The following is a 27,689-nucleotide window of genomic DNA, read 5'->3' on the forward strand; positions in this document are numbered from 1 at the left end:
CATGGATCAAGAGGTGGTATATGAATGTAGTCATGGGTAATGTCAAAGAAAGTCAATAATGCCACTGATTTCTATATCTCACACGCCCAGTACCTGCAAGAATTTTGTCTGAAGACAATGAACAACAGACTCACTGTTCTTCACACAACATTTTAGCAGCTAAATTGAAGCACTTTAAAGGATCCATTTATATTTTCATAACGTTCTGGCAGTTACATCATCATGGAGATTAACCTTTTATTGGAGTAGCTGTTTTGTTGTGTTTTTTTTTCTTCTTCTTTTTAAGATTTGTTGTTGGGCATTTTTGCCTTTATTGGATAGGATAGTAGTCTGACAGGAAAGGGGGAGAGAGATGGGGGGAGAAGTGCGGCAAATGTCTGGCTCGGGAATCGATCCAGTGACGCCGCCTGGGCATCACAGCCCATATAGAATGCGCCTGGACCAGTAACCCAGCAGGCACCCCCCCAGTCCAACCCTGCTGAGTGCCTGTGTTTAAAACCTATTGTCCCTGTTTTAGTAGCGTATAAAAGCTTACTTTTCTTTTGTGTCGAAACTTGCTCTCGTCTATTGCGACGAACGCTGTTCTTCCTCCGATCCTCATCTTCCAGTTTCTCTCCATCCGCCTCACTGCTTTACAGCATATTTCACGGAGTAGGGTTGTCACCCTGGTGAGAGACTTGGGGCTTCCACACACACCATCTTCTATCATGTCCACATGTCTTCGCCTCAATCCCTGTGCCAAGCTGAGCCAAAAAAGGAGGACAACTGCTATCAACATATTAGCTCCAGGGATAGGATAGTTTTGTAGACAAGGAGGGGTCCTTATATAAATAGGTTGTTGCTACAATATCCATTCTGCATATTGTAAATGTTGGGATGGATGAACGTGCGTGATTTCTTGAATTTCTTTAGAATGTGTACTCTATGTCAATGGTTCCAAAACATTGGGTCAGGACCCATTTGTGGGCCACAAATAAATACATGGGTCCCCTAATTATTATTATTATTTCAAAACCTTTTCAAAAACATTAGCAGCATATGTAAGTTTTCATGATTTTAAAAAACAAACAAGCACTGATTTCTCATTAACTTCCTTAATACATGAAAGAAAACTAAGATTCCATAAGTTAGACAATAGAAGTAGTAAAAATAGCTGATCTACAAGTTCACATTGCGGTGCGAACACATTCAGAGCTTGTAAATCTGCTATGTTCATAAGTTTGCGATCTGGGCAAACATAATTTGGCTTTTGGATTTTGCGATACAAGGTTTGGGGACCACTGCTCTATGTAATATGTCAGTATGCATTTGGCTATTCATGTTAAGAGACACTGTTTACATGTGGTATTTGCATGTACTGTATTAGGTCTACCTAATTGGAATGGTCAAAGTTAAAATGAAATGCACAAAATAATTAATTATTGTGTAACAAAATACAATTACACAGTTTATGAGAGAATGAGAGACCATTTGAATTGAAGTGAGGGAGAGAAACATCCAACCTGTGCATAATCTGCATCCATGACTGTAATGTGATGTGAGAAAATGGATCCATCTCTGATGGACCTTGTTATTGCCCTGCCCCCGTGTGATGACCTTCTGCAGCTCCTGTAACATATCATACCACACCTGTAAATATAATTTAATTAATTAACAATAAAGACATAATGATAAGATAATGATAATGCATGATAATGCTTCATCACTTACCACCGATATCCATCTTTGGTTGTGTTTGTTTTTTTGAACTTCATTTGCCTGTGGCAAACTGGGCATCTTTTTTTACTGGCCAACAGCCTCTCCCTCTGAAGCCACCGTATCAGAGGTTTTCCACCTTGTGCTGTATTTTGCAAGAGTTTTCTTATTAAAGTCATGGTTGACTTTTTTTTGAAGAAATTACCTTCTTCTTGGTTAAAAAAAGGATCTCAATTGAAACAAATAAGCTCAGGCTTAATAGTGTAATCTCCTTCTTAGTTGACCTTTTCCCTATGCAAACTTATAATAAACCTTTCAATCAATTAATCAATCAATAAATCAGTGCCTAGTTTGCCTACACACCATACCAACACAGTAAGAAGCTTGAACTGCTCGTGGCGCTTTTTTGCTGGAGCTCCTATTTTCGCGGGCGATTTTGGCCATTGAACGTCTCCCGAGTGTAATGACGTATGCACATGCGTATGCAACGTCACCAACGTGAAGGGGAAACACGGAACCACGAGTTGTAATCAAACAGCCGGTGACAAGCTGTGTGCGACTGTTTATTTCTCCTCCACTCCTTTCAACCGCGCTACTCGAGGCGTCACAGAAACCCACATTCTCCCGGTGTGTGCTCCACTTTCCCAACCACAGAAGAAATACACCTTGGTAAGTGACACATTTACCCGAGAAATAACTGTAACATTAACAGTTAATATAAGCTGACTGTGGTTCGCATGCATAAACATTTACTAACAACCTTTGCACGTGGAAATGTACACAAGCTTTACGCACTATACGGCATGTGCTCAGTGCGCATTTCCTGTGGGCACATATGTTTTTTACTGCATTTACTGTTGTTTATGGTAAACAGAAGTTATTAGGCTATTTGTTTTATATAGAGCAAATTTCGCGGGTCATAGTTTCACAGTGTTTGTGGTGGGAGGGGAGAGATTTGGAGAGATGGGTTAGTGAGTTTGAGAGTGGTGAGTTTTATTGATAGAGTTAGACAGACAAACAAAAAGTTATTTTCAGAACTTAGAAGTAAATTTTGTGACATTCATTTTCCATTTTATTTTTTCTTTTGTTTTTATACTCATAACTATTGATCCATTCATGTGGCATCATTTTAGCATACATATTATTATTGCCCAGGTTGTCCTGAAAAAAAAAGATGTTCATTCCTCGACTGTGCATGAAAGGGTTGAGATTATACATGCATTAATAGCCATAGAGGCCAGGCGGACAAAAATAGCAATAAATGGCTTGGTTTTAGAAGGGTTAATGAACACATCAAATGTTACCCCATTGCACAGTGTGTTTGGTTAAGCACTACCGAGCTTTACTTTGTTTAGCTTTAAACGTGTTAGCCACTTAAACCCTCAACATTTAGATCAGTATTTGTGTCATTTGAATGCTACTTTATGTATAGTACTGCGTTCTTTCTGTATGTTTCTCAGTGTTATGAGTTTAAAAAAATGTCAATTGAAACAAGGCTCAGGCTTTCTTGTGTAATCTCCTTTTAGTTGACCTTGTACCAGTGGGTCTGTACTGTGACGAAACTGTACCTTTTTCTCAATAAACTTTTCAATCAATCAAGTGGTTCTCAACCTGTGAATCAGACCCCAAGGGGGTTCTCAAAAGAGCTTGGGAGATTTAAGTTAAATGTTAAACATTGTTATTTCACCCGATTTATTTATTTCTGCGGTTATTACTTCAGTCTATATGAATGCCTATTATATATTTTTTGTTTATTGTATTTGAATTGAAGTTCATAATGTTAGCATAAGAATAAAGTTTAATTTAAAAATTAATAAATGTAATTTTTCCCAATTCCAATTCAAAAATAGTAAAAAGAAAATAATTCAGGATTCAAATTAAAAAATGTCAATAGAAAAAGCTGATCTACAAGCTTAAAGCGCATCGCCAGTATATGCATTTGAGTGACTGAAAATATCCATGTGGTTAATGTAGATCAAACAAAAATGACAAATATTTGGTGGCCCCCCTGTAGTAACTGTGACGGACCCCTAGGGTTCCCAGACCACTTTATGAGCCATAAATCAGCTCAGGGTTGATTTATATATCATACTGTATAACAGATACAGCTTTGTTAAATTATCTTAAGTTATTTTACCCAACAGAGTCATGTCTCAAACGCAAACCCGAAGAGGGAAAAAAAGAGATGAAAACAAGAAGAAGACTTTGCCAGTCGAAAAACAACTTGGAGGAGGTGGAGTCAGATATCGGAGGTAAGAATTTTATTCAATCATGGTTATACATAGAGTGGTCTCGTATAGCACAAGGTTGTCTGGTGGGCCCCCCCCACCACCACCACAATCATTCCATACCAAGGTGTGTGTGTGTGTGTGTGTGTGTGTGTGTGTGTGTGTGTGTGTGTGTGTGTGTGTGTGTGTGTGTGTGTGTGTGTGTGCGTGCGTGCGTGTGGAAACACACACGCCTTGGTATTCTGTTCACCTACAAAGTGGCTAGTCCGCACTCAGACTGGGGGGTTGATGTTCAACCCGTGGTCAGGACATAACAAATAAAAATCCTGGCACTCTGCATCCCGGGTTGGATATAGATTGAGTCCCTGCGACATACTAGCATCATGTCCAGGGGGTGGACTTGTAATGTACACAAAGCTGCCTCATGCTAAAGAAACAGGAAATAGGCTCCTGCCCTATGGGCCTCGTGGCTTGGCAAGGCTTAGTTACAAGGCTTTGTCTAACTGAAATAGAACAGCCTATGACTGTTAACACGTTGAAGCAAATACAATCCTAAGTATTTAATACATCTTTGCGCATCTTTTTCAGTTGAAGAGGTTCGAGGCGGTTTCTGTGGAACAATGGAAAAATTCAAGTCGGACTTGAACCAGCTAAAGGGAGAGAACCGGCTACTCAAAGAGGAAATTCGTCTCCTTAAGGAAGAGAACAGACTACTAAAACAGGAGTGGGATCTCCTAAAAGAGAAGTCTCTTTCCTCTGAGGCCGGTTCAAAAGGTAACTAGACTGTTCCTCCTAAAACCTACATGTCAGACTCAAACTACCATCTAAAGCAGGGGTTTTCAGCTGATTTTGACCTAGGGACCACCATTCTGACTAGGAGCAACCAGGGGACCACCACTATTGTCAGGTGGGTCCATCATAGACCCATCCAACAACATATTGTCCGTTCTCAAAGCATTTTATTACCAGAAAAGAGCAGTTATATCATTCTATCAAGTATTTTTTCCCCTCAAAATATTTTTATTCACCTGCAAACAAGAAAAAAAGAGAAGCAAATTGAACTAAAAGGAAAATTTAAAAAGGAAAAGTAACTTTTCTTTTCAATGAATGCATGGCCAGGGACCACCTCCAATGCCTCACCAGTTGAAAACCCATGATGTAAAGCAATGGTTCCCAAACTGTTAAGCCTGTGACAAAAAAAGAGGTATTTTACGTTTGCCTGGGACACAAAAATAGTGAAAACAGCAGACCTACAAACTCACAATGTGTCGCTTCACACCGTGTTGTGAGCTTGTATATAGGCCTTTTACTTTCTAATTTATGGAATTTCTTCGATTTTCTCATATTTGTTCATGAAATAAAATTGCAATCACTGCATTCTTATTTTTATTTTTTTGCTCTTTGGTTCTCTCTTTATATATTTGCTGACTTTAAGGTTCACAGAAAAGGAGCCATGACCTTGGCGACTCCTCTGAGCGTGAGTCCTCCTTTGAAACAAAGAAGGCTGCCAAGAAGAGAAGAAGGAAGCCAGCATCGTCATCATCATCAGATGAGGACTCCCCAAAGAAAAAGCCAAAGAAGGCTTCATTTGGAAAGCGAGGTATCTGGGAAAATAAAGATTTTCATATTGCTTCTGTAACAATGCACACACAAACAGTGCTTTTGCTTACATCAGTGGTTATCAAAGTGGATTTCAGGGACTCTGGGTTTACCTTAAGCGTTCTAAATCGACCCCTGAGAGTATGTAACTCTTGACACAAAACTCTGATGTACAGATGGAACCAAATGAGCCCTAACCAGTCCATTTGTGCACTGTCAGAGTTAAGGGGGGGACCTTGAATTTTTAAATTTTACATCACACTGCAGCATGAAAATGCACTAAATTTAAGTGACCCCAAAATTTGGTAAATGCACCCCTTTTTTATCGACTACATTAGGGAGCCTTCAGACTCCGTTCACCTTAGCAAGGCCTATGGAAGATTTTCGTCTTAGTAGGAGCATCTCTGCTAAGAGTACTCTCCCTTCCACCTACACACAATCTCTTAACGGCAACATTTAGCATAGTCAGGCAGGCCCTATTATGAAACTGTTATGTATATACTGTCAATTAAACCCTGAAGTGAAAAAGAATAGTTTAAGTACTGATCATCATGTATACTCGGATTGTACAATATATTTGTAATTATGAGTGTTTTTTTCCCTTTCTTTTTTTTTTCTTTTTCTTTGATGTGTCTTGTAGTCAGTAGCCCAGAGGATGTGGTCCACCGCTATAAGAAGTTGGTGAGGATGTACAAGAGGACCAGGAGCATCCCAGAAACCTGTAGGGCCATTGACTTGGACCGCTACACCATCGCGGGGACTGCGGTCATCGCAGATGTCCCCATTGCTGGAGAGGGTGGGGATTTTGGAGAGCTGCCCATAATTGCTGAAAAGCAGAGTTTGTCTAGCTTTGCCAAAGTATGCAAGGCATTTTTGGATGCAAACCCCACCCTAAAGGAGAAAGTGGATAAGTTGAGGAAGGCCAATGAGCTGCTCACCATCAAATACAAATTTCAGAAATGAGGGGGCCTGGTGAAGCACCAGTCAGGTGATATCACATTATCATGTGTCTTCTGCAGACCGGTCTGGCCCATGTGGGTGCTTGTGCTAGGTGGGTATTTTCAGAAACCAAAAAGTGAAGAATCAACCAATGTCTGCACTGTCTTAAAGTCCTGACAGACACATCACTTTTTGGTTTCTGAAAAACGCCCACCCAGTGCTTGGGGCCAGACCAGTCTGCAGGAAACACATGATGATGTGAATTCACACACAGACGCACGCACACACACACACACACACAGTTGGAGTTAATGCGTTGTTTTCACTAGTTTTGTGTCCCGGGCAAATGCCAAATACCTGTTCTTTTTATCATAAGGTTTAACCGTTTGGGAACCATTGCTTTACAGGAGGGATTTTAAAGGTTTTACAATGATTTTTTGCACTATTCTTCTCACCCTGGGAATGGTGCTCATACACAACACATTGAGCGTGCATGGAGGAGCTGTAAGGAGAGCATATACCGCTACAGAGGGAACCTATCAGAAAGTGCTCTCAAGATTAACTTGAAGTTCATTGAATGGAACCAGTGGCTGGGGAAAGAGCACAGGGAGGGCATCTTAGGCCGCTTGTTTAAAGATATAAGAGTATGTCACAAAGTGTAAGCCAAAATGAGGGGGCCTGGTGAAGCACCAGCCATGTGATATCACATTATCATGTGTCTACTGCAGACCGGTCTGGCCCATGTGGGTGCTTACACTAGGTGGGTGTTTTCACTTTTCAGAGACCAAAAAGTGGAATGCCCACCCAGTGCTTGGGGCCACAACGGTCTGCAGAAAACACATGATGATGTGAATTACCAAGACTGGGACTGTTTACTTAGTAATTATTATTTATAGTTATTTATCACTGTTATTTTTATTTATTTTTTGAAAAAGAAGTGTATTCTGATTTTTTTAAAAAGTGCCTGACTGTTAAAAATTTGCACTGTTTTTGAAATTGTTTTATAAGAATTTGAAATCCATTGGATTAAAATGTTTATCTTTGGCAGCTCACTTGTTTTTGCATATCTGTCACAGCGAGGTGTTTTGAGTGAGGAAGTGTAAACATAATGCATTCATCTTAATGTAATTTGATGGCTGGCGATGGTGGTTTTTGATGGGAACTCTTAATCTCCTGACAGATACAGTGTGCTGTTCAGGGGGAGAATCAGACTCTGTATCTGTATCAGTGTACTCTGACACTGTATCATAGACACTGGTTGGTTTTGCAGCATTTTTGGTCCAAGTGTCTTGGGTAATGTGATAGTTTCCTAGTTACGGGCTAAATACTGAGTAATTACCAGGGAATAACATGGAAACAGACCTCACTTCCTTTTACAGTACAGTTGCACTTTAATAACTATGTAATTTCCAGGTAGATATTTTCTATTTACTGGGTAACAAATGAGTAATCACCAGGTAATAGCATGGAAACAGACCTCACTTCCCTTTGCAGTACAATTCCACTTTAATAACTAGGTACTTTGTAGGTAGGTATTTTTCTAGTTCCTGGGTAACGAATGAGTAATTACCAGGTAATAGCATGGAAACAGGCCTCACTTCCTTTTGCAGTACAGTTCAACTGTAATTACCAGGTAAATGTTGTAGTTACTGGGTAAATACTAAGAAGTTACCAGGTAAGTAGTAAAAACCAGTTGACTGCTAGGGAAATACATGGCGTAAATACCTAGTAGTACCTAGTAAATACTCTTCATTTCCTAGTAATTACACGGTAAGTATCTAGTAGAAACTTATAATGTCTTGGTAATTACACCTGGTAGCCAATAGGAAAGTAATTGGTAGTGTCATAATAATTTCTTTGTAAATTTCACAGTACTTACTGTGTATTTACCAATACATAGCCTTCCTCAGTAGTTGTCAGGTACAATTAAAGGGTAGTTACTGTGTGGTTACAAAATAAATACAATCAATAACCTGATAATTACATGGTAGTTCACATGGTAATTTTGCAGTTATTGCTGGGTATATTATCTGGTAGTTACCAGGTACCTATTTGGTAAGTGGCTGATAAGTACTTTAAAATACATTGTAGTTTCCATGTAGTTATTAGGAAAATACTAATTACTGAGTAAGTAAGTAATTAATTGGCAATTATCAAGCTATTAAGATTGTAATTGTTAAATACCTAGTAGTTATTATTATTATTACATGGTGTTTGATGAGTAGTTATTAGGTAAGTATTATATATTTACTAAGTAAGTACAGTGTAAATAATAAGGTTTTTACCATGTATTACTTAGTAATTACTCAGTAATTGCTATTTATGACCTTGTAGTTGCTTGGTAGTTGTCAGAAAATTACTTGGTACTCATGAAATAAGTACATTATTAATTACTATGCAGTTACCTTGGAATTACTTTAAGAAACACCCAGTAATTACTAATTATTATATGTAGTTGTTAGGAAATAATATAATAATAGCTTAGTGAGTACCTAGTAATTAATCACATAGTTACCATATAAATACTTTATAATTACTGAGTAATTACTTCTTATTACCTGGCTGTTACCAGGTACTTCTTAAGAAATTGCTTGGCAGTTACCTAGTAAGTACTTGGCAATTAACAAAATAGTTAGTATATAATTACATTATAATTACCCAGTAATTAATACTTATTACCAGGTAGTTACTTGGTATTTGCCTGGAATTGATTTGGTAATTACTTTAAAAGTACAAGGTAATTACCTATATAGTTACCTTGTAATTACCATGTAAATACATGGTAATTACAGTACCGTAAAAGGAAGCGTTTCCGAAAAATGCGATATAGGAGTAATGGACCTATCAGACCACAGCCCTCTTTATTTAACATTACGTCTGGTGAGTGAGAAAAAAACAACAATCTGGAGATTAAATTCAAATATATGAAAAGGACACATGAAGGAAGAAATAGTGAAGGAACTTCAGACATATATAGAGGATAACGATAATGGTGAAGTGTCCCCATCTGTGGTGTGGGATGCGTGTAAGGCCGTGATGAGAGGGAAGATAATAGCCAAATCAGCATATTTACAGAAAGGTAAGACAGTTAAAACTTGACACACTAAAATCAGATCTAAAAAGAACAAGAACAGCAGTGGACAATACAGAGGGAATTCAAAAGTGCTTTGAAGCTTATTATAAAGATCTATATGCTCAACCGAAAGCCAGTAATAAAATCCAGATGGAACAGAATGAGGCTTTAACTGCCAAAATTACAGAGAAGGAAATAAATAAAGTAATCTCGAATCTTAAGGCCAGCAAGTCCCCAGGTGCAGACGGTTACACCGCGGAATGGTACAGATCATTTAAGGTAGCATTAATCCCACTTCTGCGGAAGCCATTTAACTGGGTATTGAAGGAGGGAGAAATTCCTCATTCATGGAGAGAAGCCATTATCTCTGCAATTCCGAAGGAGGGGAAGGATAAGCAGGAATGCTCCAGTTATAGACCTATTGGTGTCCTTAATCAAGATTATAGACTGTTTACAACTATTTTAACCAGACGTTTAGAAATTATTCTGCCAGAAATAATTCACTCAGACCCCACGGGTTTTATTAAACAAAGACAGACGCAAGACAATGTCAGGGGTACTCTTGGTACCCTTGGTTGCTTGAAAAGAGCTTGGTCTGCACCAGCACTATATGGAAAGTGGAAAGTGGAGACAACTTCTGTTGTGATTTGGCGCTATACAAATAAATAAAATTGAATTGAATTGTAATCAAAAATCAGATAGAGACGGTAGTGGTGGGAATAGATGCAGAAAAAGCATTCGACTCCATTGGGTGGGATTTCCTATATAGAGTGCTGGAGCTGTTTCATTTCCACAAGACATTTATTAAGGTCATACAGGCCCTGTTTAATAAACCGACAGCTAGGATCAGGATCAATGGGAGTCCCTCAAAGTTTATCACATTAGAAAGAGGCTGTCGTCAGGGCTGCTTAGCAAGTCCTCTTCTCTTCGCCATTTTTTGGAACCCCTGAGCAACTGGATGAAACAAAACGAAAATATAACAGGTATAGACATGGTGTTATTTGCAGATGACGTTTTAATACATTTGTCAAGCCCGAACACGTCCCTCCCTGCACTTGACAACCGTTACAGACTATGGTCATTTATCGGGCTATAAAAACTCAGGTTATTACTTTCAACTATAGACCAAGCCAAACGATTAGGGACAAGTACAAAATAAACTGGGACTTAAAATCAATGAAATATTTGGGAGTTAATCTACCTCAAGATTTAGGACAATTAAAATCCATCAACTACGATCCCTTGCTTAACAAAATTAAATCTGATATTAGCAGATGGAATCTGATACCTTATATGAGCATTACACAAAGAGTGGAGGTGATAAAAATTAATGTACTGCCGAGACTTCGGTACCTGTTCCAGAGTCTACCGGTAGAGGTATCAGGAAATGAATTCAGGGAATGGGATAAAGTGATCTCTAGATATATCTGGCAGGGGCAGAGACTGAGAATCAGGTACAGAATGCTGCATTTACCTAAATACAAAGGAGGGCTAGCACTTCCATGCCTGAAGAGCTATTATCAAGCTGCACAAATAAAAAATATTGCAGAATGTATACAATCCTTCCTACTCAGCAAGATGGAAAGAAATTGAGACTAGCACAACAGATGGGGTTCCTATATAGGCTATAATAGGGGACAACAACTTGAGAAAACATATCAGGGAAGGTACAAACCCTTGGTTGGATATATCACTGAAGTTTGGTTTGAATTAATTGCGAAAAATGACTTGAGAATACAAAGTAGACTATTAAGATGGATTGGGTATGATTCCGAAATTCATACCAAATAGAACAGATAAGAGTTTTAAAAATTGGGAAAGGGGACCTATGTAATTCTGGGAGCTCTTGAGAAAGAAGGAGATTAAAAGTTTTTCAAGTGTTTTCCAAGAGGTAAAAGACCAATATAGTCTAACGAATCTGGATCAATATAGGTACATGCAATTAAGGCATTACTTATAGCAAACAATAAGGGGAACCAGTGAGGGAAGGGGTCAGAAGTCATTAAGATGTTCATTTCAGCATATGTATCGAAACTGGGGAAAGGCTGATTTCCAAATTATATAAGGGAGTGGAAGACTTAAAGTGAATTGACACGGTGCACTGGATGAAAAGTCACATTTCCCTCAATTTCCGTCACTGTAAATTGCCGTGGAAGTTCTCTCTCAGCCACTGTGACCATGAGGTGTTAAAATGCAAATGTAAATGCTGCAAAGCTATACAAATGCAAATTGGGTGTGTGTGTGTGTGTGTGTGTGTGTGTGTGTGTGTGTGTGTGTGTGTGTGTGTGTGTGTGTGTGTGTGTGTGTGTGTTCTGTGCCTACAGAATACAAAGATTTTTTTTTCATGAGGATTTAAAAGTGTGTTTAAATAATTTTATAGGTTACATACAGGATAAGTGTCCTGACTCTCAAAGGTCTTTAATTTTCCACTTAAATTGCTAAATCAAAATTCTGAAAATTAAAGCATCTACAGTTCTTGGACACTGGTCACAATTTTTCGCATTTTGCCACCACAACACCAGATGAACAATGCTTGTGTGATTAGCTTGCAAAATTTCAGCAGAGTAAGTCCACTGATGATTCTTTAAGTAGGAATAAAAAGGGAATACACCAAAGTAACTTTTCTTTTTTTATTTTCGATGATGTCACTTTAAAGAAGTTTACATGTTTTATAAAATATTCAGGTACAAAAATAGAAAATCAAAGTACCTTACAAAATCACAGCATGTTTCTCATTCTACGCAACAAAAATGGTCTCGCGAGAAATTCCGAGAGCGCGACCTCGCATATGATTGGACGCCTCCTCTGATGCAATGACGTCTGCTGAAAACGACCTTGGCGCATCTGTGAACGCGAATCGAGCTTGGATTACAACAGTTACGTTTCGGGTCCTGCTAAACTTTAACTCTGTTCATACAATGGCCGGACGTCGTCTTCAGTTCATCCCAGAAGGCACTCCTCTGCGACGAGTGGACGGCCTGGCTGCACAGCGACCATATCCAGAAAGTCCAAACAATTTAGAGAAGAAACTGCTCAGCGCCTTCAGTGGATTGTCTCGGCTGCTAACGCAGCTGATTGCGTAGTTGGCGAGGAGAATGGCCGTGACAAAAGCCAGACTGCTCGCTCTGGAGGAGCAGCCCGACCGAACTGCAGCTGCGGAGACGAAGAGACGGGTGCGTAAGTTACGTACGTAACGTTAGCATTTAGTACCAAATTGTGCAGTTTTTAGGGCGCCAAACCGTTATTATTCTTATTGCACTACGTTCCGAACGTTTGGTAATTGTTCACGTTACATTTAACATTACAATGTATTTTGTATTTTAAAGGAAAAGGTGCGACGTCTGCACAATAGTGACGGACACGACAGGCGATATGAACCTGAGCAGGGGTAAGTTAATAAAATGCACAGGAAATATTCTGCAGAATATAAGTAAACGTAAACGTTGCATGACCTGTTTGTACTTTTTGCGTTTTACAGACTAAACTCGCCCCACAATGAAACGGTGACGTCATATTTGATGGCGACTTTAACTGGGAGTCCAGACATGGATGGTGTGGACAGCAGTCTTTTAAACCCTTTCTGTTGTTTCTTGTTGTTGTTTTTACTGAAGCCTGTCTTAATTATTTCAAACCAATATATATTTTCTTCCAGCGGCCTGTAAGACATATTATGAGATGGTGTGGAGGAGCTTCAGGTATGCCCATCCAGCTCTTTCAGTTCAGGCAGCAGCTGTGAAGATTTCAGCTCGCAGCAGACAAAGAAGGAAGCAGGTAAGAGTCCCATGAATGCCGCTTTATTTTCACAACAATGTAAAAATGGGCTGAATTTTATTTATTAGCTGCATTGTTTTGACAAATATGCTCACATATGTTATCATGTGTTAATGTTTCTTAGCAGTACTAATATTATATTAATACCTGTATTTACAGCTGCTGGAAGCAAGAAGGCGTGTCCTAGCTCTCCAAACTCTGCCAGACACTGCAAGATCGGCTGGAGAGCGACCCAAAGTATGTGGTGACACACCGCAAGAGGCTTCGCATGGAGTCCCCTTCAAAGTGACAGGCGCCACCTCAGTATGATCCAGAGGCAGCAAAGAAGCATTTCCAAAGGCCTTAGACTCTTTTTCATGCACCATGGACGAGCGGCATGGCCCAACCCAGAGACTCTTATCAGTGAACCCCTCTGCATATTTCCTTGCTTTTTTCCCCCAGTAGTCATGATTTTACTTCGTTGGTCCTTGTTAATGTGTGTGTCACGATTTCATTAAAGACTTTTTTTCAAAATGTTTCTGTCAACTGTGTTCTTTGTGTTCTACTGTGTGGTAGTGTAGAAGGTGGATCGCCAAATAAATCAATGAATCATCAATCAAATAAAATATATATATATCATTTATATTTTATATATATATATATATATATATATATATAATAACATTTTTTAACATATTGATTTATTATATAGTATTTAATTTAATATGTATTTATTATTATTATTATTATTATTATTATTATTATTTGTGGCGCACAGATGACCAATAGCAGCAGAGTTGTCATCCAATCACATGATCACTCACTCATGTGATTGGAGTTGCTATCCAATCACATGATGGTTTCCTTTTAAAATGCCTGTGGAATCATCCAATGGTTGTTTGTGAAGTCAGCAGGCCAGCCGGAGTAGATCAACGGTAGCATTCATGTGCTAATTAGAGCTATTCGCACCTTCGCGAAGGCGCGATTAACCACGCCCCCCGCCGACAGATGGTTCGTTTCAGACAATTTTTGGAGCCGCCGAAGTTCCCCGTAAACTTGCCGTAAATCGCCGAAAATCTACGAAATTCGCGGGGATTTACGGGTCGAAAATGTGGTTTTTCATGCAGTGGTGTATATAAAAAAGAGGAGGGAGAGGGAGGTAAATATTGTCATGTCAGTGGATGAATGGGAAGAGATAAATGAGCAGCAGGGGAGAACAACTTGCTCCTTTTCATGGAGAGAACACGGGTGGAATAAGATCATAAGATTCTTTAGAACACCAGCACAGACACAGTATTATGACACAAAGTGTTGGAGATTATGTAGAGCTGAAAAAGCTGATCACTTCCACATGTTCTGGGCTTGTCCCTCCATTGGCAGCTACTGGCATGAGATTAAGAAGTGTATGGATAAAATACTGACGGTAGACCTTCCACATACATTTGCGGTATTATACCTGGACATAAACTTTAAAAGATTTGGAGGCAAACATATTTGTAGGATAATGGTGATTGCAAGCAAATTACCAGAAAATAGATGAAGAATGAGGTACCTAAGGTTGAGGACTGGGTTGAGGTAATACACAATATATATGTGATGGAGAAGCTAACTTTTTCTATGAGACTGGTGGTGGGTAGATTTAAAAGGATTTGGGAAAACTGGATAGAGTAAATAAGACCAATTAGGTCAGATTTTATCTGGGATGTTGTAAGGGAAATTCTCCTTGTTGCTTGTTGAGAGTTGCTAATTCTCTGAAGAATTATAGACTCGGTGTGATGAATCAGGTCTCTTTAATACATGCAGCATGGAGGGAAGACTCATGCAGAGTGTTCTCTGCAGATCTCCACAATGTCTTGGCTTTTATACTTTTCAACAAAAGGACAGATGGTTATCACACACACACCTGGTAATCATAAACCTTCCTTCAAAGACAACGGCCATTTGGGGGAGTTCACTCATCCCGTTTCTTTAGGGTTTATACTATACCATAAACTCCTCAGGTACAGTGAATTGTACCTTTACCTTCCCCCTCTATCCAGTGTCCCCCACTGAATGTCCTTTGATCCTCTTTCTCCCCTCAGTGACAAAAGGCCATAAAGAGTTTTACAATTCATACTGTAGACTGATTCCCAGGATTAGTAAGTCATCTAATTCCTACAATGTACATTGTGGAAAAAAAAAACCTAGTTCATAGCTACAGAAGTTGGAATGTTTTGTATCTTTTTATTTTATTTTATTTTATTTTACTATATTTGCTACAATGGTAACATAGTAAAATTCTGTTAGTTTAACCGGTCAGAATACATGGGAGAATGTAAATAACTAATAATTTTAATAATAATAATAATAATTTTATTTATATACACGAAAAGGTACGGAAAGGAACCCAAGAGCATTCCTCTGGTCCGTAACCCCACCAGTTGACCAAATACTGGAGCAGGCAATGATGCGGGCGGGAGGAGGGGGCTTGGAAGGTGGGGACAACTGGCTAGAGCAGGCGTCTCAAACTCATTCCACAAAGGGCCGTGTGGCTGCAGGTTTTTCCTCCAACCAATCAAGAGCACGCAGTCTGACCAATCAGCTGTCTGAAGACTGAGATCAGCTAATGAAATGAGTCAAGTCTGGTGTGCTGCTGCTTGGTTGGAAAGAAAACCTTCAGCCACTCAGCCCTTTGTGGAATGAGTTTGAGACCTGTGGGCTAGAGGCAAGAGGCTTCAGCTGGGAGACATGAAAGGTGGGGTGGATTTTCATAGTACTGGGGAGTTTCAAACGAACCACGGAAGGTGAAATAATTTTGTCAATGGGGAACGGACCAATGTAACGGGGAGCCAATTACAGGACTTAACCCAGAGAGGGATATTTTTTGAGGAAAAGCCAAACCTGTTGCCCAGTGTGGTACTCAGGCGCTGGAGTGCGCCGTCTATCCTTTTGTTGAACTTGGCGGTGCGTAGAAGAGCCGCCCACATATCCCTCCAAACCTTGCTGCACCAGCAAACATGATCCTGGACCGAAGGCACTGAAATTCTCCCCTCCTCCCAGTGACGCCTCAAAAGGACCAAGGCGGTCAGGGAATTGTGCGCGTGCTCAATCCAAGGGATGTACTAAGCCCAGTCGGAGGGATTTTGGGCTGCCACACACCTTAGGGGACTGGAGGGAGCCCGATGCAATGCCTAGCCCAGGGCACAAACTGCACACACGACAAAGTCCTTGACATCTGTCTCCATGGAGGGCCACCAAAACTTCCTCCAAAGGAAAGACAGTGTCCAGGCCATGTCTGGATGGCAAGCTAACTTACATGAAGGCCCCAACTGCAACACCTGGGAGCGTACTCCACTGGGGACGAAGAGAGAGTGAGGAGGGCTGCTACCGGGGTCCGGCTCTGTGCACAGGGTGTCACGGACTAATGCCTCAACTTCCCAGCAAACCGCTGCCAACACACAGGTCATGGGAAGGATGGTCTCAGGCTCCTCCTCTGCCTCAACCTCCAACTGCGCAAACTAACAGGACAAGGCATCAGGTTTGGTGTTGCGTGAACTGGGTCTGTAAGTCATGGTGAAGTTGAAGTGACTGAAAAACATGGCCCATCTGGCCTGGCAAGAATTCAGTCGATCCATTTGAATATATGCAAGGTTTTTGTGGTCTGTCCAAACCACAGCAGGTTGCTCGGCCCCCTCCAGCCAGTGACACCACTCCTCGAGTACCATCTTGACTGCCAGCAGCTCCCGGTTCCCCACATCGTAGTTCCTCTCTGTGAGGCACAGTCTTCAGGAGAAGAATGTGCAGGGATGAAGATGCTGGTCAGGGCCTGAATGCTGAATATAGTGCGCATGCGCCAACCGTGCGTGCAGCCTGTCGCAGTTGCTCCTGTTTCTTTGTCTTAGTTTTACAATTCTTTTGCTCTATTCTTTATTATTTATATCTGCAACTTTATGACCATCATTTTGAAGCTGTGCCCTCACCAAACATGCTGGCTGAGAGAGTTCTGGTTTGTTTTTTCACTTTAAAACTACTACTCTCACTGGGACACAGCACCGATGTGCAGCGCATTGATTACGCCAGAGATCAGCTGATCGCGCTGAGGCCGGCCGGCTTGTTGGCCAGAACAACAGAGATCCCCGCTGAAATCTGGAGAAAAACACACAGAGGACGCAGGGGAGGACAGAAACAGCGGAGGAAAAGACCTGGGTCGAGACAACAGAAGCTTATAGAAAAGAGGAGATATAAGTCGTGTCTCCCCTCTCTCATCATGGGCAACATGAGGTCGCTGGCAAACAAGACGGACGAGCTAGCAGCACTCACCAGGAGTCAGAGGGAGTACCGAGAATGCAGTCTGATTTGTTTTTTGGAAACGTGGTTGCATCAGGACATACCCGACAACAACGTCTCCATCAGTGGCTTTCAGATTGTTCGGGCCGACCGGGATTGCACCCAGAGCGGTAAGCATAAAGGAGAGGGGCTCACCGTTCTAGTCAACAACCGTTGGTGTAATCCTGGTCACATTACCATTAAGGAACATATTTGTTGCCCGGACATTGAACTGTTGGCTGTTAGGCTCAGGCCATATTATATGCCCAGGGAGTTTTCACATGCCATCATCATTGCTGTTTACATCCCCCCCTCTGCCAACCCGTCATTTACTCCGCCGTGGTCCGTCTACAAACTCAACACCCAAGTGCATTCATCGCTATCTTGGGTGACTTCAACCACGTCACCATGGCAACAACACTGTCAAATTTCACGCAGTATGTGAACTGTCCCACAAGAGAGGAGAGAACCCTGGACTTGCTGTATGCTAACATCAAGGATGCATACAGCTGCTCCCCCTCCCCCCCTCTGGCCAGGCCTGATCACAATCTTGTGTACCTCAGTCCCTGTTATGTGCCTCTAGTGAAGAGTCAGCCTACGACCACAAGGACAGTGGGGAGATGGTCAGAGGAGACATATGAGACACTGCAGGACTGTTTTGAGGTGACAGACTGACAGGCACTCTGTGAGCCGCATGCGGAGGACATTGACGGGCTCACAGAGTGCATCACGGACTATATCACTTTCTGTGTGGACTCCACTGTCCCAGCCAGGACTGTCCATTGTTATCCAAACAACAAGCCGTGGGTGACAAAGGACATCAAAGACATCCTCAATCAGAAGAAGAGGGCTTTCAGACCTGGTAACAGGGAGGAGGTGAGAACGATACAGAAGGAACTGAAGATGAAAATCAAGGAGGCTAAGGAGAAATACAGGAGGAAGCTGTAGTCAAAACTCCAGCAGAACAATTTGAGAGAGGTCTGGAGTGGTATGAGGACCATCACTGGCTTTGGGACAAGCAGCAGAAGAGTTGAAGGCAACGTTGACAAGGCAAATGAACTGAATTTGGACACTTCAGGGCTGGCTCAGTCTCCCTCTGACTCCTCTGCTGACTGTCCTGGACGATCATCATCATCCACCCCCCCTTCTCCCCCTCCTTCTCCGCCTTCTCACACCCCCCCATCTTCCTGGGTGAGCCCTCTTCACACCTCCTCAGACTGCCAGACTATCTTCACTCACCAACCAGAGGACGACACCACACCTCCCCCACCTGTCACCTCCACAGTGTGCTTCACTACTGACCAGGTGAGAAGACAGCTGATGAGACTCCACTCTAACAAAGCTCCAGGCCCTGATGGTGTCAGCCCCAGGGTGCTCAAAGCCTGTGCCCCCCAGCTGTGTGAGTTATTCAACATGTCTTCAACATGAGCCTAAGTCTCCAAAGGGTCCCCATGCTGTGGAAGACGTCATGCCTCATTCCTGTGCCAAAGACGTCATGGCCCAGGGCCTCAAAGGACTACAGACCTGTGGCACTAACCTCCCACATTATGAAAACTCTGGAGAGACTCGTCCTGGAGCAGCTCCGGCGCATGGTCACACCATTGTTGGACTCCCTCCAGTTCGCCTATCAGCCCCGACTTGGAGTTGAGGACGCCATCATCTACCTGCTCAACCGTGTCTACGCCCACCTGGACAAGCCGGCAAGCAATGTGAGGGTCAAGTTTTTTGACTTCTCTTGTGCATTCAACACCATTCGTCCAGCTCTACTGGGCGACAAGCTGACAGCGATGCAGGTGGACGCCCCCCTAGTGTCCTGGATTGTGGACTACCTGACTGGCAGGCCACAGTATGTGCGCCTGCAACACTGTGTGTCAGACAGAGTGGTCAGCAACACTGGGGCCCCACAGGGGACTGTTCTCTCTCCCTTCCTCTTCACTCTCTACGCCACGGACTTCAACTATTGCACAGAAACCTGCCACCTTCAGAAGTTTTCTGATGACTCTGCGATTGTTGGATGTATCAGTAAGGGTGATAAGGATGAGGACAGGGCTGCTGTGGATAACTTTGTCACATGGTGTGAGCAGAACCATCTGTAACTAAATGTGGCAAAGACTAAAGAACTGGTAGTGTACCTGAGGAGAACCAAGGTACCGGTGACCCCTTTTCCATCCAGGGCGTCGGTGTGGACATTGTGGAGGTTTACAAGTATCTGGGGGTACACAATGACAATAAACTGAATTGGGTAAAGAACACTGACACTCTCTACAAGAAGGGCCAGAGTCGCCTCTATTTTCTGAAATGACTGAGGTCCTTCAACATCTGCCTGACTATGCTCAGGATTTTCTATGAGTCTGTGGTGGCAAGTGCTATTCTCTACGCTGTTGCGTGTTGGGGCAGCAGGCTGAGGATGGCAGACGCCAACAGACTTAACAAACTGATCCGCCAGTGAAGGCTCACCTATGTACCTCTCCATAGCGTCCCACTCAGGTCTTGACAGATTGTACATACAACTGGAAGGTAGCAGTCATAAGGTCTGTGGGGAGGCAAGGATAAAGCCCTATCCTTACTAAAAGCCTCAGCTAAGTCATGATAGACCTTGGGAACCGAAGAGAGATCTGCGGCGGTGGCCATCTTTGGAATATCCGCTCCAGCTGCAGGAGGAATAGCCAGGCACAGAAGGGTAGCGAAACAAAACGAGCTCCAGCCCTGAATCTTTCCAGAAGACCAATCAATTTGAGGATTATGTGTCCTCAGCCACGGATAACCTAAAAATACATGAGCTGAAGGGGAGGACAGGATCTTAAACCGGAGGATTTTATCATGATTACCCCAAACAACCAGATGAACAGGTGCTGTTTGGTGGGTAATTTTGGTGAATAGCTTACTGTCTAGTGGGTTTACAAATAATTCTTCAGACAGGGGAATCAGGAGAATGCCTGCCTGAAGTGCAAACTCTGAATTGAGGAAATTATCCTTGGCTCCTGAGTCTACCAACACGTGGAGTGGCCAACCGCCACTGACGGAGGTTAAAGTGACTTGCAGCTCTAAACGAGGAAGTGTGGACTCAATAGAACTAGTTTGACCCAACAGTATGCCCACCTTCACTGCCAGGTCGGCTCTTTTGGTCAAATAGAGCACTGGGCTACTGAGTCCCCACAATACAAACATGCCCCGGAGCAGAGCCGATGCAACAAAATGACAATAAAGAAAAAAAAAGAGCAATTGGACTACTATTAATGACTACACAATCTGATTAATGTAATGCAAGGGAATAGTGGATGGAGGGTTTTGGTTTGTATTGTTGAAATTAAAATTTTAACTTGATCATCAATTAACTGTACAATCACCACAGACTGGAACTGCATATTCTTTAGTTTGGCTGCACTTACCAATTTATTAACATTAATAGCAACACTATCTCCACCTGTCCACTGTGAGCTGCTGATGCTCCATCCCTATCTTGATTTAAATGTGATGGATTAGAAACACCTGAAAAGTTTGCACGTTTAGAACTATAAATGTCTGCATGGGGTCTACCTGTTTGTGTTCCAGGAGGGGGTTCAGAGTTGAAGGCCACTCCATTAGTCTGAGTCACAAAGAAAAAAAGAACACTGGTTGCTCAAGTGAGATAAAGGCCCTGAGGTGCCAAATAAATAAACAATAAAATAGAAAACACAACATTTAAAAAACACATTTCAACAAAAACTGAAAAACATAACCACATTTTTGAGAACAAATTAACAAATTAAAAAACACAATAAACAGAAAATACAACATTTTAGACAAGACAGCCATAAAACAGAAAACACTGACATTTAAAAATACAAAACGAAATCATTTTAGAAAACAACGCAAAAGACCCGAGTATTAGTATTATGTATTAAAAACATCCCACAAAAGACATTTTAGAAGCAATTGGTGTGTGTGTGTGTGTGTGTGTGTGTGTGTGTGTGTGTGTGTGTGTGTGTGTGTGTGTGTGTGTGTACCTGCAGTAAAGCCTGCAGTCTGGAAGGTTCCCAGTCTCTCAGATAGAAGAGGCAGTCTCTGGGATGATGGGCATGTAATCCAGACACACTGCACTCATCCACTGCACAGGTCTGAATGGAAGAAAGAAGAGACGCCTGTCTTGTACTGTACTGTATGTCAAAATCTTAAGGTACATTCACACCAAATGTGCTTGAGGCAGTTAATTTAACCTATGAGAAGTTAACTCCTTTAGCTCTTTGTGTTTGGTCAGGTAACACTGTCATTCCAGGAGGCATACAGTAATGATTAGACAGATGTGGAAAAGGACTTGTATTGAGAGGAGTATTTACATTGGAGAATAATTTATTGACATTCTTGCTTCAACGACATGAAACATTTTTGATGACTTGCATGTACTGGTTAGGCAGCTTAAAATTAAAACAGCTTGTTAACATTTTAAACATTATTTCATTCTTACTCAACAAGAGCAAATTAAGTACTTTTTCTCTTGCTAACAAAAACACTAAATCAGAAATTGAGTAACTTTGCAGCGAAAGATATGGTTTTAAGTGGCAAGACAGTCTTAAAACATGCAGGAAAGCCCGAGTACAGCATATTACTCTTCACTAATACAGGAAAATAAGAACAATCCCAGCGTTCTCTTCAGCACTGTATCCAGGCTGAGAGAGAGCCATAATTCTGTTGAACCAATTCCTTTAGCCCTCAGTAGTAATGACTTCATGAGCTCCTTTGATGATAAAATTCTTACTATTAGAGGGAGAATTCATCACCTCCTGCCATCAACAGGTACTGATTTTTCAAACACAGAAAGCATAGAAATTGTTATTAAACCTGTCATAGTTTTAGACTGTTTTCACCTGTCGACTGTCACCAACTAATTTCAATTATTTCATCATGAAAATCGTCAATCTCTGATGGATTTAGATCCCATCCCAAATAAGCTGCTTAAATAAGTTTTACCCTTAATTGGCTCTTCCTTATTAGATATGATCAATCTGTCTTCATCAACAGGCTACATACCACAGTCCTTTAAAGTAGCTGTAATACCTCTTCTCAAAAAGCCTACTCTTGATCCAGGAGTGTTAGCCAACTACAGACCTATATCCAACCTCCCCTTTTTCTCAAAAAAAATCTTGAGAAAGCAGGTGCTAATCAGCTGTGTGACTTTCTACACAAAAATAGTGACTGTAACCCCCGCTCCTCCCCCTCCTGCTCAGTGTGTACACACTGAAGCCACCACATGTGGCAAACCTTTTGAGCATTTATTTCAAATTCTTGATATCAAATATTGCTGCGCTTCACTAGTTCGACATCTTGTCTTCACTAGTTCGCCATTTTGTCGCACTAGTAATACTAGTGAGCCTCTTTTTGTCCTGACGGCCAAAATGCGCACTAGTGTTACTAGTGACAGCCAAAATGCGCACTAGTAATACTAGTGACGGCCAAAATGCGCACTAGTATTACTAGTGAGGTCCAAAATGCGCACTAGTTATACTAGTTGCACAAATGCTAATAAGGAGGCGGGAAAGGGGTGGGCATTGAAGCTTCCTATTGGCTCTCCAGCAAGAATTCCAGCCAGTCACAATGTAACCCTTTAAAGGGACTTTCCACTGCACTTTTTTTTCCACCATTTAATCATGCAAAATAAAGCATGCACCTTTGGATGACTCATTAACAACCATGAAACAAAAGACTATGACAGGTTTTTTTTTTTTTCACTGCTTGATTTATTATTCCTTTTTGCAGTTATTGTTGCAGCATTTGTTGACAAATAAAAAAAGCTTCATGTCTGGGAGCCGCCAGCTCTGTCCTCCGCCAACAGAAAATACACCATATATTACATTATATCACATTATAGGTCTTGTAGCCTTTTAATCTACCTAAACCTGTGACTTCTGTCCATTCTGTTAACACATAACAAAATTAATAAGACCAGTTTACTTGATTAATTATGAAAAAACTAGCAGTACCTACAATGAAATGTTAAATTATCTAACTTTAAATAATTGTTGTCCACAATAAAACTGGACATCAAAACAGCCCGATGGGAAAAGTCAGTCAGCCCAAGACGTTAAATTCCGTGGCTTATGATGTTACAAGTTTTTCATAGTCCCGGGACTCGGGAGATCAGAGGTCAAAACTCTCCGCTCTGATCATCCCACATCAGTGGTATATTTCAGTATTATTCTGCTGATATTACAGGATTCCTTCTCTTATTTGGTGATATTCCCACTCTTGTGATCTGTAACAATGCTATTTTATAGGAATTTTATAACGATGATCAAATGTTTTAAAATATTGATCTGAAGAGTGTGACAATATCATTCATAATTAATCATTATTTCATCAAGCTGAGACATACAAGCCTTATGAAATACATTAAATTGTTATGACAAAGGGCTGCACGGTGGCACAGCAGGTAGTGCGCGTGCCTCACAGCAAGAAGGTTGCCGGTTCGATCCCCGGGTCAGGCGGGGCCTTTCTGTGTGAAGTTTGCATGTTCTTCCCGTGCATGCGTGGGTTCTCTCCGGGTACTCCGGCTTCCTCCCACAGACCAAAAACATGCTCATTAGGTTAATTGATGACTCTAAATTGTCCGTAGGTGTGAGTGTGAATGTTTGTTTGTCTTTGCATGTGGCCCTGCAATCGGCTGGCAACCGGTTCAGGCCCATTGTAGCTGGGATAGGCTCCAGCCCCCCGCAACCCCGAAAGGGATAGGCGGTATAGATAATGAATGAAGGCTTTATTTCAAACATGTGAGAGTAGTACAAAAAAATAAAAAATAAAAATAATAGCAAAAACAAAAAACAAATGAACAAATGAAAACAGAGCCATTGGAACAATATTAACATAACATGTTCGAAAAGGAGTAGGAAGAAGCATAAGCTTGTTTAATCCTACCCCTTCTCCGCTTAATGATCATACCATATACTTCCTGTGTAACCCGTTTTTTTTTTGTTTTTTTTTAACACCTACTTCACATACAGTAACTAAGCATATTTGCCTATGCCAACAATAGCAAATAAATAAAATAAATAAACATGTAAATATGTGAGAACCCTAATGATCACCATGCCCTTCTTCTTCCCTGTACCTCGTGAATACCATATGTTTGTACCGCTGTTTGAACATGCTCATGCTTGGACATCGCCTTAGTTCCCCCGACAGTCTGTTCCACAGTTTCACTCCACATATAGAGATACAAAAGGTTTTTAAAGTTGTGCGAGCACAAAGATGTTTTAAATTCATTTCCCCCCTCAAATTATATCCCCCTTCCCTCTGATAAAACAGTTTTTGAATATTTCCCGGGAGTAGGTTGTTTATGGCTCTGTACATGATTTGTGCTGTTTGATAATGAACCAGATCTGTGAGTTTCAGTGTTTTTGATATTAAGAATAAAGGATTTGTGTGTTGTCTGTAACCAGTGTTGTGAATTATCCTTATGGCTGTTTTTTGCAGTATAAACAGTGGTTGTAATGTACATTTGTAAGTATTGCCCCAAATCTCTGCACAGTAATTTAAGTATGGTAGTATCATTGAACTGTAAAGAATGTGGAGTGATTTGTGGTCCAGAAAGTGTTTTGCTTTACTTAGTACCGAGATGCTGCGTGACAATTTGTTTTGTACATGTACATTTCCATGTTATTTTTTCGTCCACAGTTACACCAAGAAATTTATTTTCATGAACCCTTAAAATGTCAACCCCGTCCACCTGTATTAGTGCTTTAGTTTAGTGCTTTTACAATTCCCAAATAACATGAATTTAGTTTTGTTTAGATTTAATGACAGTTTGTTTATGTCAAACCACTTCTTTAACTTACACAGTTCTGCAGTAATCATCCCCAGAAGCTCGTGTAAATTCCCCCCTGAACAAAAAATATTTGTGTCATCTGCAAATAAAACTAATTTTAATACGGTAAAGACTTTACAGATATCATTTATATAAAGAATAAACAGTTTTGGACCCAGCACTGACCCCTGGGGGACACCACAGGTGATGTCCAAGCATGAGGAAACACAATCTCCCAACCTCATAAATTGCCTCCTGTCCCTTAGATAATTCTTAACCCAGAGCAGAACAACCCCTCTGATCCCATACCGTTCCAGTTTATTGATTAATATGTCATGATTGATTGTGTCGAAAGCTTTCTTGAGGTCGATGAATATTCCAATTGCATACCGCTTATTATCTATGGCGTTGGTGATTTCTTCAATTGATTCCATTAATGCCAGTGATGTTGAACTGTTTGATCTGAATCCGTATTGACTGTCAGAGAGTAATTTATGTTTATCCAAGAATTTGTCCAATCTGTTGTTGAATACTTTTTCTAGAATTTTTGAGAATTGTGGCAGTAAGGAAACAGGCCTGTAATTTGTGAAGTGGTGTCTATCCCCAGTTTTATACAGCGGCACAACTTTAGTTATTTTCATTTTGTTTGGAAATTGACCGGTTTGGAATGATAAGTTACAGATGAAAGTTAGTGGTTTTGAAATCCCCTCAATGACCCTTTTTACAATTTTCATATCAATATTATTACAATCAGTAGATATTTTATCTTTGCAATTATTTACAATATCAATTATTTATTTTTCTTCCACTGCTGTGAGGAACATTGAGCTTTGGTTTCTCTCTATAAGATTATCATTCCAATCCTGAGATGACAATGGATCAGGGATTTTTTCTGCCAGGTTTGGTCCAACACTTACAAAAAAATGATTAAAACTATTAACTATATCATCCATATTGTCTTTTTTAATGTTGTTATCTATAAAATATTGAGGGTAACATTGTCTAGAGCCATTTTTGATTATATTATTTAATATATCCCATATTCCTTTAATATTGTTTTTGTTATTATTTAATATTTCACTATAATATTCCTTTCTGCTAACTCTTATAATATTGGTTAACTTACTCTTAACTTATTCTCTGCCTCTTTAGATCCTTGTTTTATGAATTCTCTATAAAGTGTATTTTTCTTTTTACAGGCATTTTGTAACCCCTTTGTGATCCATGGTCGATCCGTATATTTATGTTTTCTACTATATTGTTTTATTGGACAATTTTTGTCATATAGTGATGTAAATATCCTTAAAAATGTTTCATACGCATTGTCAATATTATTTTCCTTGTATATAACATCCCAGTTTTGCGCTAGCAAGTCATTTTTAAGTGCATTCATAGTTTCATCTGTCCTCAATCGTCTGTATGTTAGTCTTACATCTGGGTGATTTCTTTGAAAGTTGCCGTCATAAACTGTAAAAACTGGTAGGTGGTCACTAATGTCAATGATTAGTAATCCACTCACGGTATTGTTTTCAATGTCATTAGTAAATATGTTGTCAATTAATGTGGAACTGTGGGGTGTGATTCTGCTAGGTCTAGTGATTTTTGGATAAAGACTCATACTGTACATTGTATTAATGAATTCGTCAATCATTTGGTGCTTATTTGGATTTAAAAGATCAATGTTAAGATCATCACAGATGAAAATAACTTTTTGATTCATACATGAAAAAGATGCTTCGATCCAATCCCTGAATAATTCAACACTAGAACCTGGCGCCCTATATATACAGGAAATTATTACATTTTTGTTTCTTTCTTTATAAATTTCAATAGTTATACATTCTCACAGATTGTCAATTGCAGTTGACATATTTTGCAATACCCTGTAATTCAAATTTTTGTCCACATATACAGCCACACCTCCTCCGCTTTTGTTCATTCTGTTTATAAAGTTGAGTTCATATCCGTCCATCTCAAAATCCATTCCCTTATCAGCGTTAATCCAGGTTTCTGATATGGCAATAATTTTGAATGGTTTTGTGAACTGACCTAAGTAGTCCTTGATGTTATTGCGTACATACTTCTGCTGTTGAAATGGATTATGGATAGTTTGTTGTCAGTTTTAATGGTCTGATTGTATTGTTCGTCCGTGTAATAACAGCAGTTGTCATTAATGTTGGAAAAGAAATTGTTGTCCGGATCTATATCGTTTTCTCTGTCCAGTAAATTATGATCTGTATATTGAAAAGTTTTTAGCTCCATTTTGTCATGATCAGAAATCCTTTGAGTTGTGCTATCATTGTCTCAGGTTGCAGGTGAATGA

The 27,689-nt window shown here is 40.5% G+C and overlaps 1 protein-coding gene across 1 annotated transcript in view; it reads right to left on the reverse strand.

Moving 5' to 3' along the window:
• Positions 1-27,689, reverse strand: part of rnf31 (ring finger protein 31) — a 150,507-nt gene that overhangs the window by 8,554 nt on the left and 114,264 nt on the right. Inside the window, exons 20-21 of the mRNA XM_070974644.1 lie at positions 21,576-21,686; positions 21,127-21,175 (exon numbers count right to left, since the gene is read on the reverse strand). Coding sequence (XP_070830745.1) covers positions 21,127-21,175; positions 21,576-21,686 — 160 coding nt within the window. The remainder of the gene's footprint in view (positions 1-21,126; positions 21,176-21,575; positions 21,687-27,689) is intronic.

This window comes from Chaetodon trifascialis, chromosome 11 (assembly GCF_039877785.1).
Source record: "Chaetodon trifascialis isolate fChaTrf1 chromosome 11, fChaTrf1.hap1, whole genome shotgun sequence".
Taxonomy (NCBI): Eukaryota; Metazoa; Chordata; class Actinopteri; order Chaetodontiformes; family Chaetodontidae; genus Chaetodon; species Chaetodon trifascialis.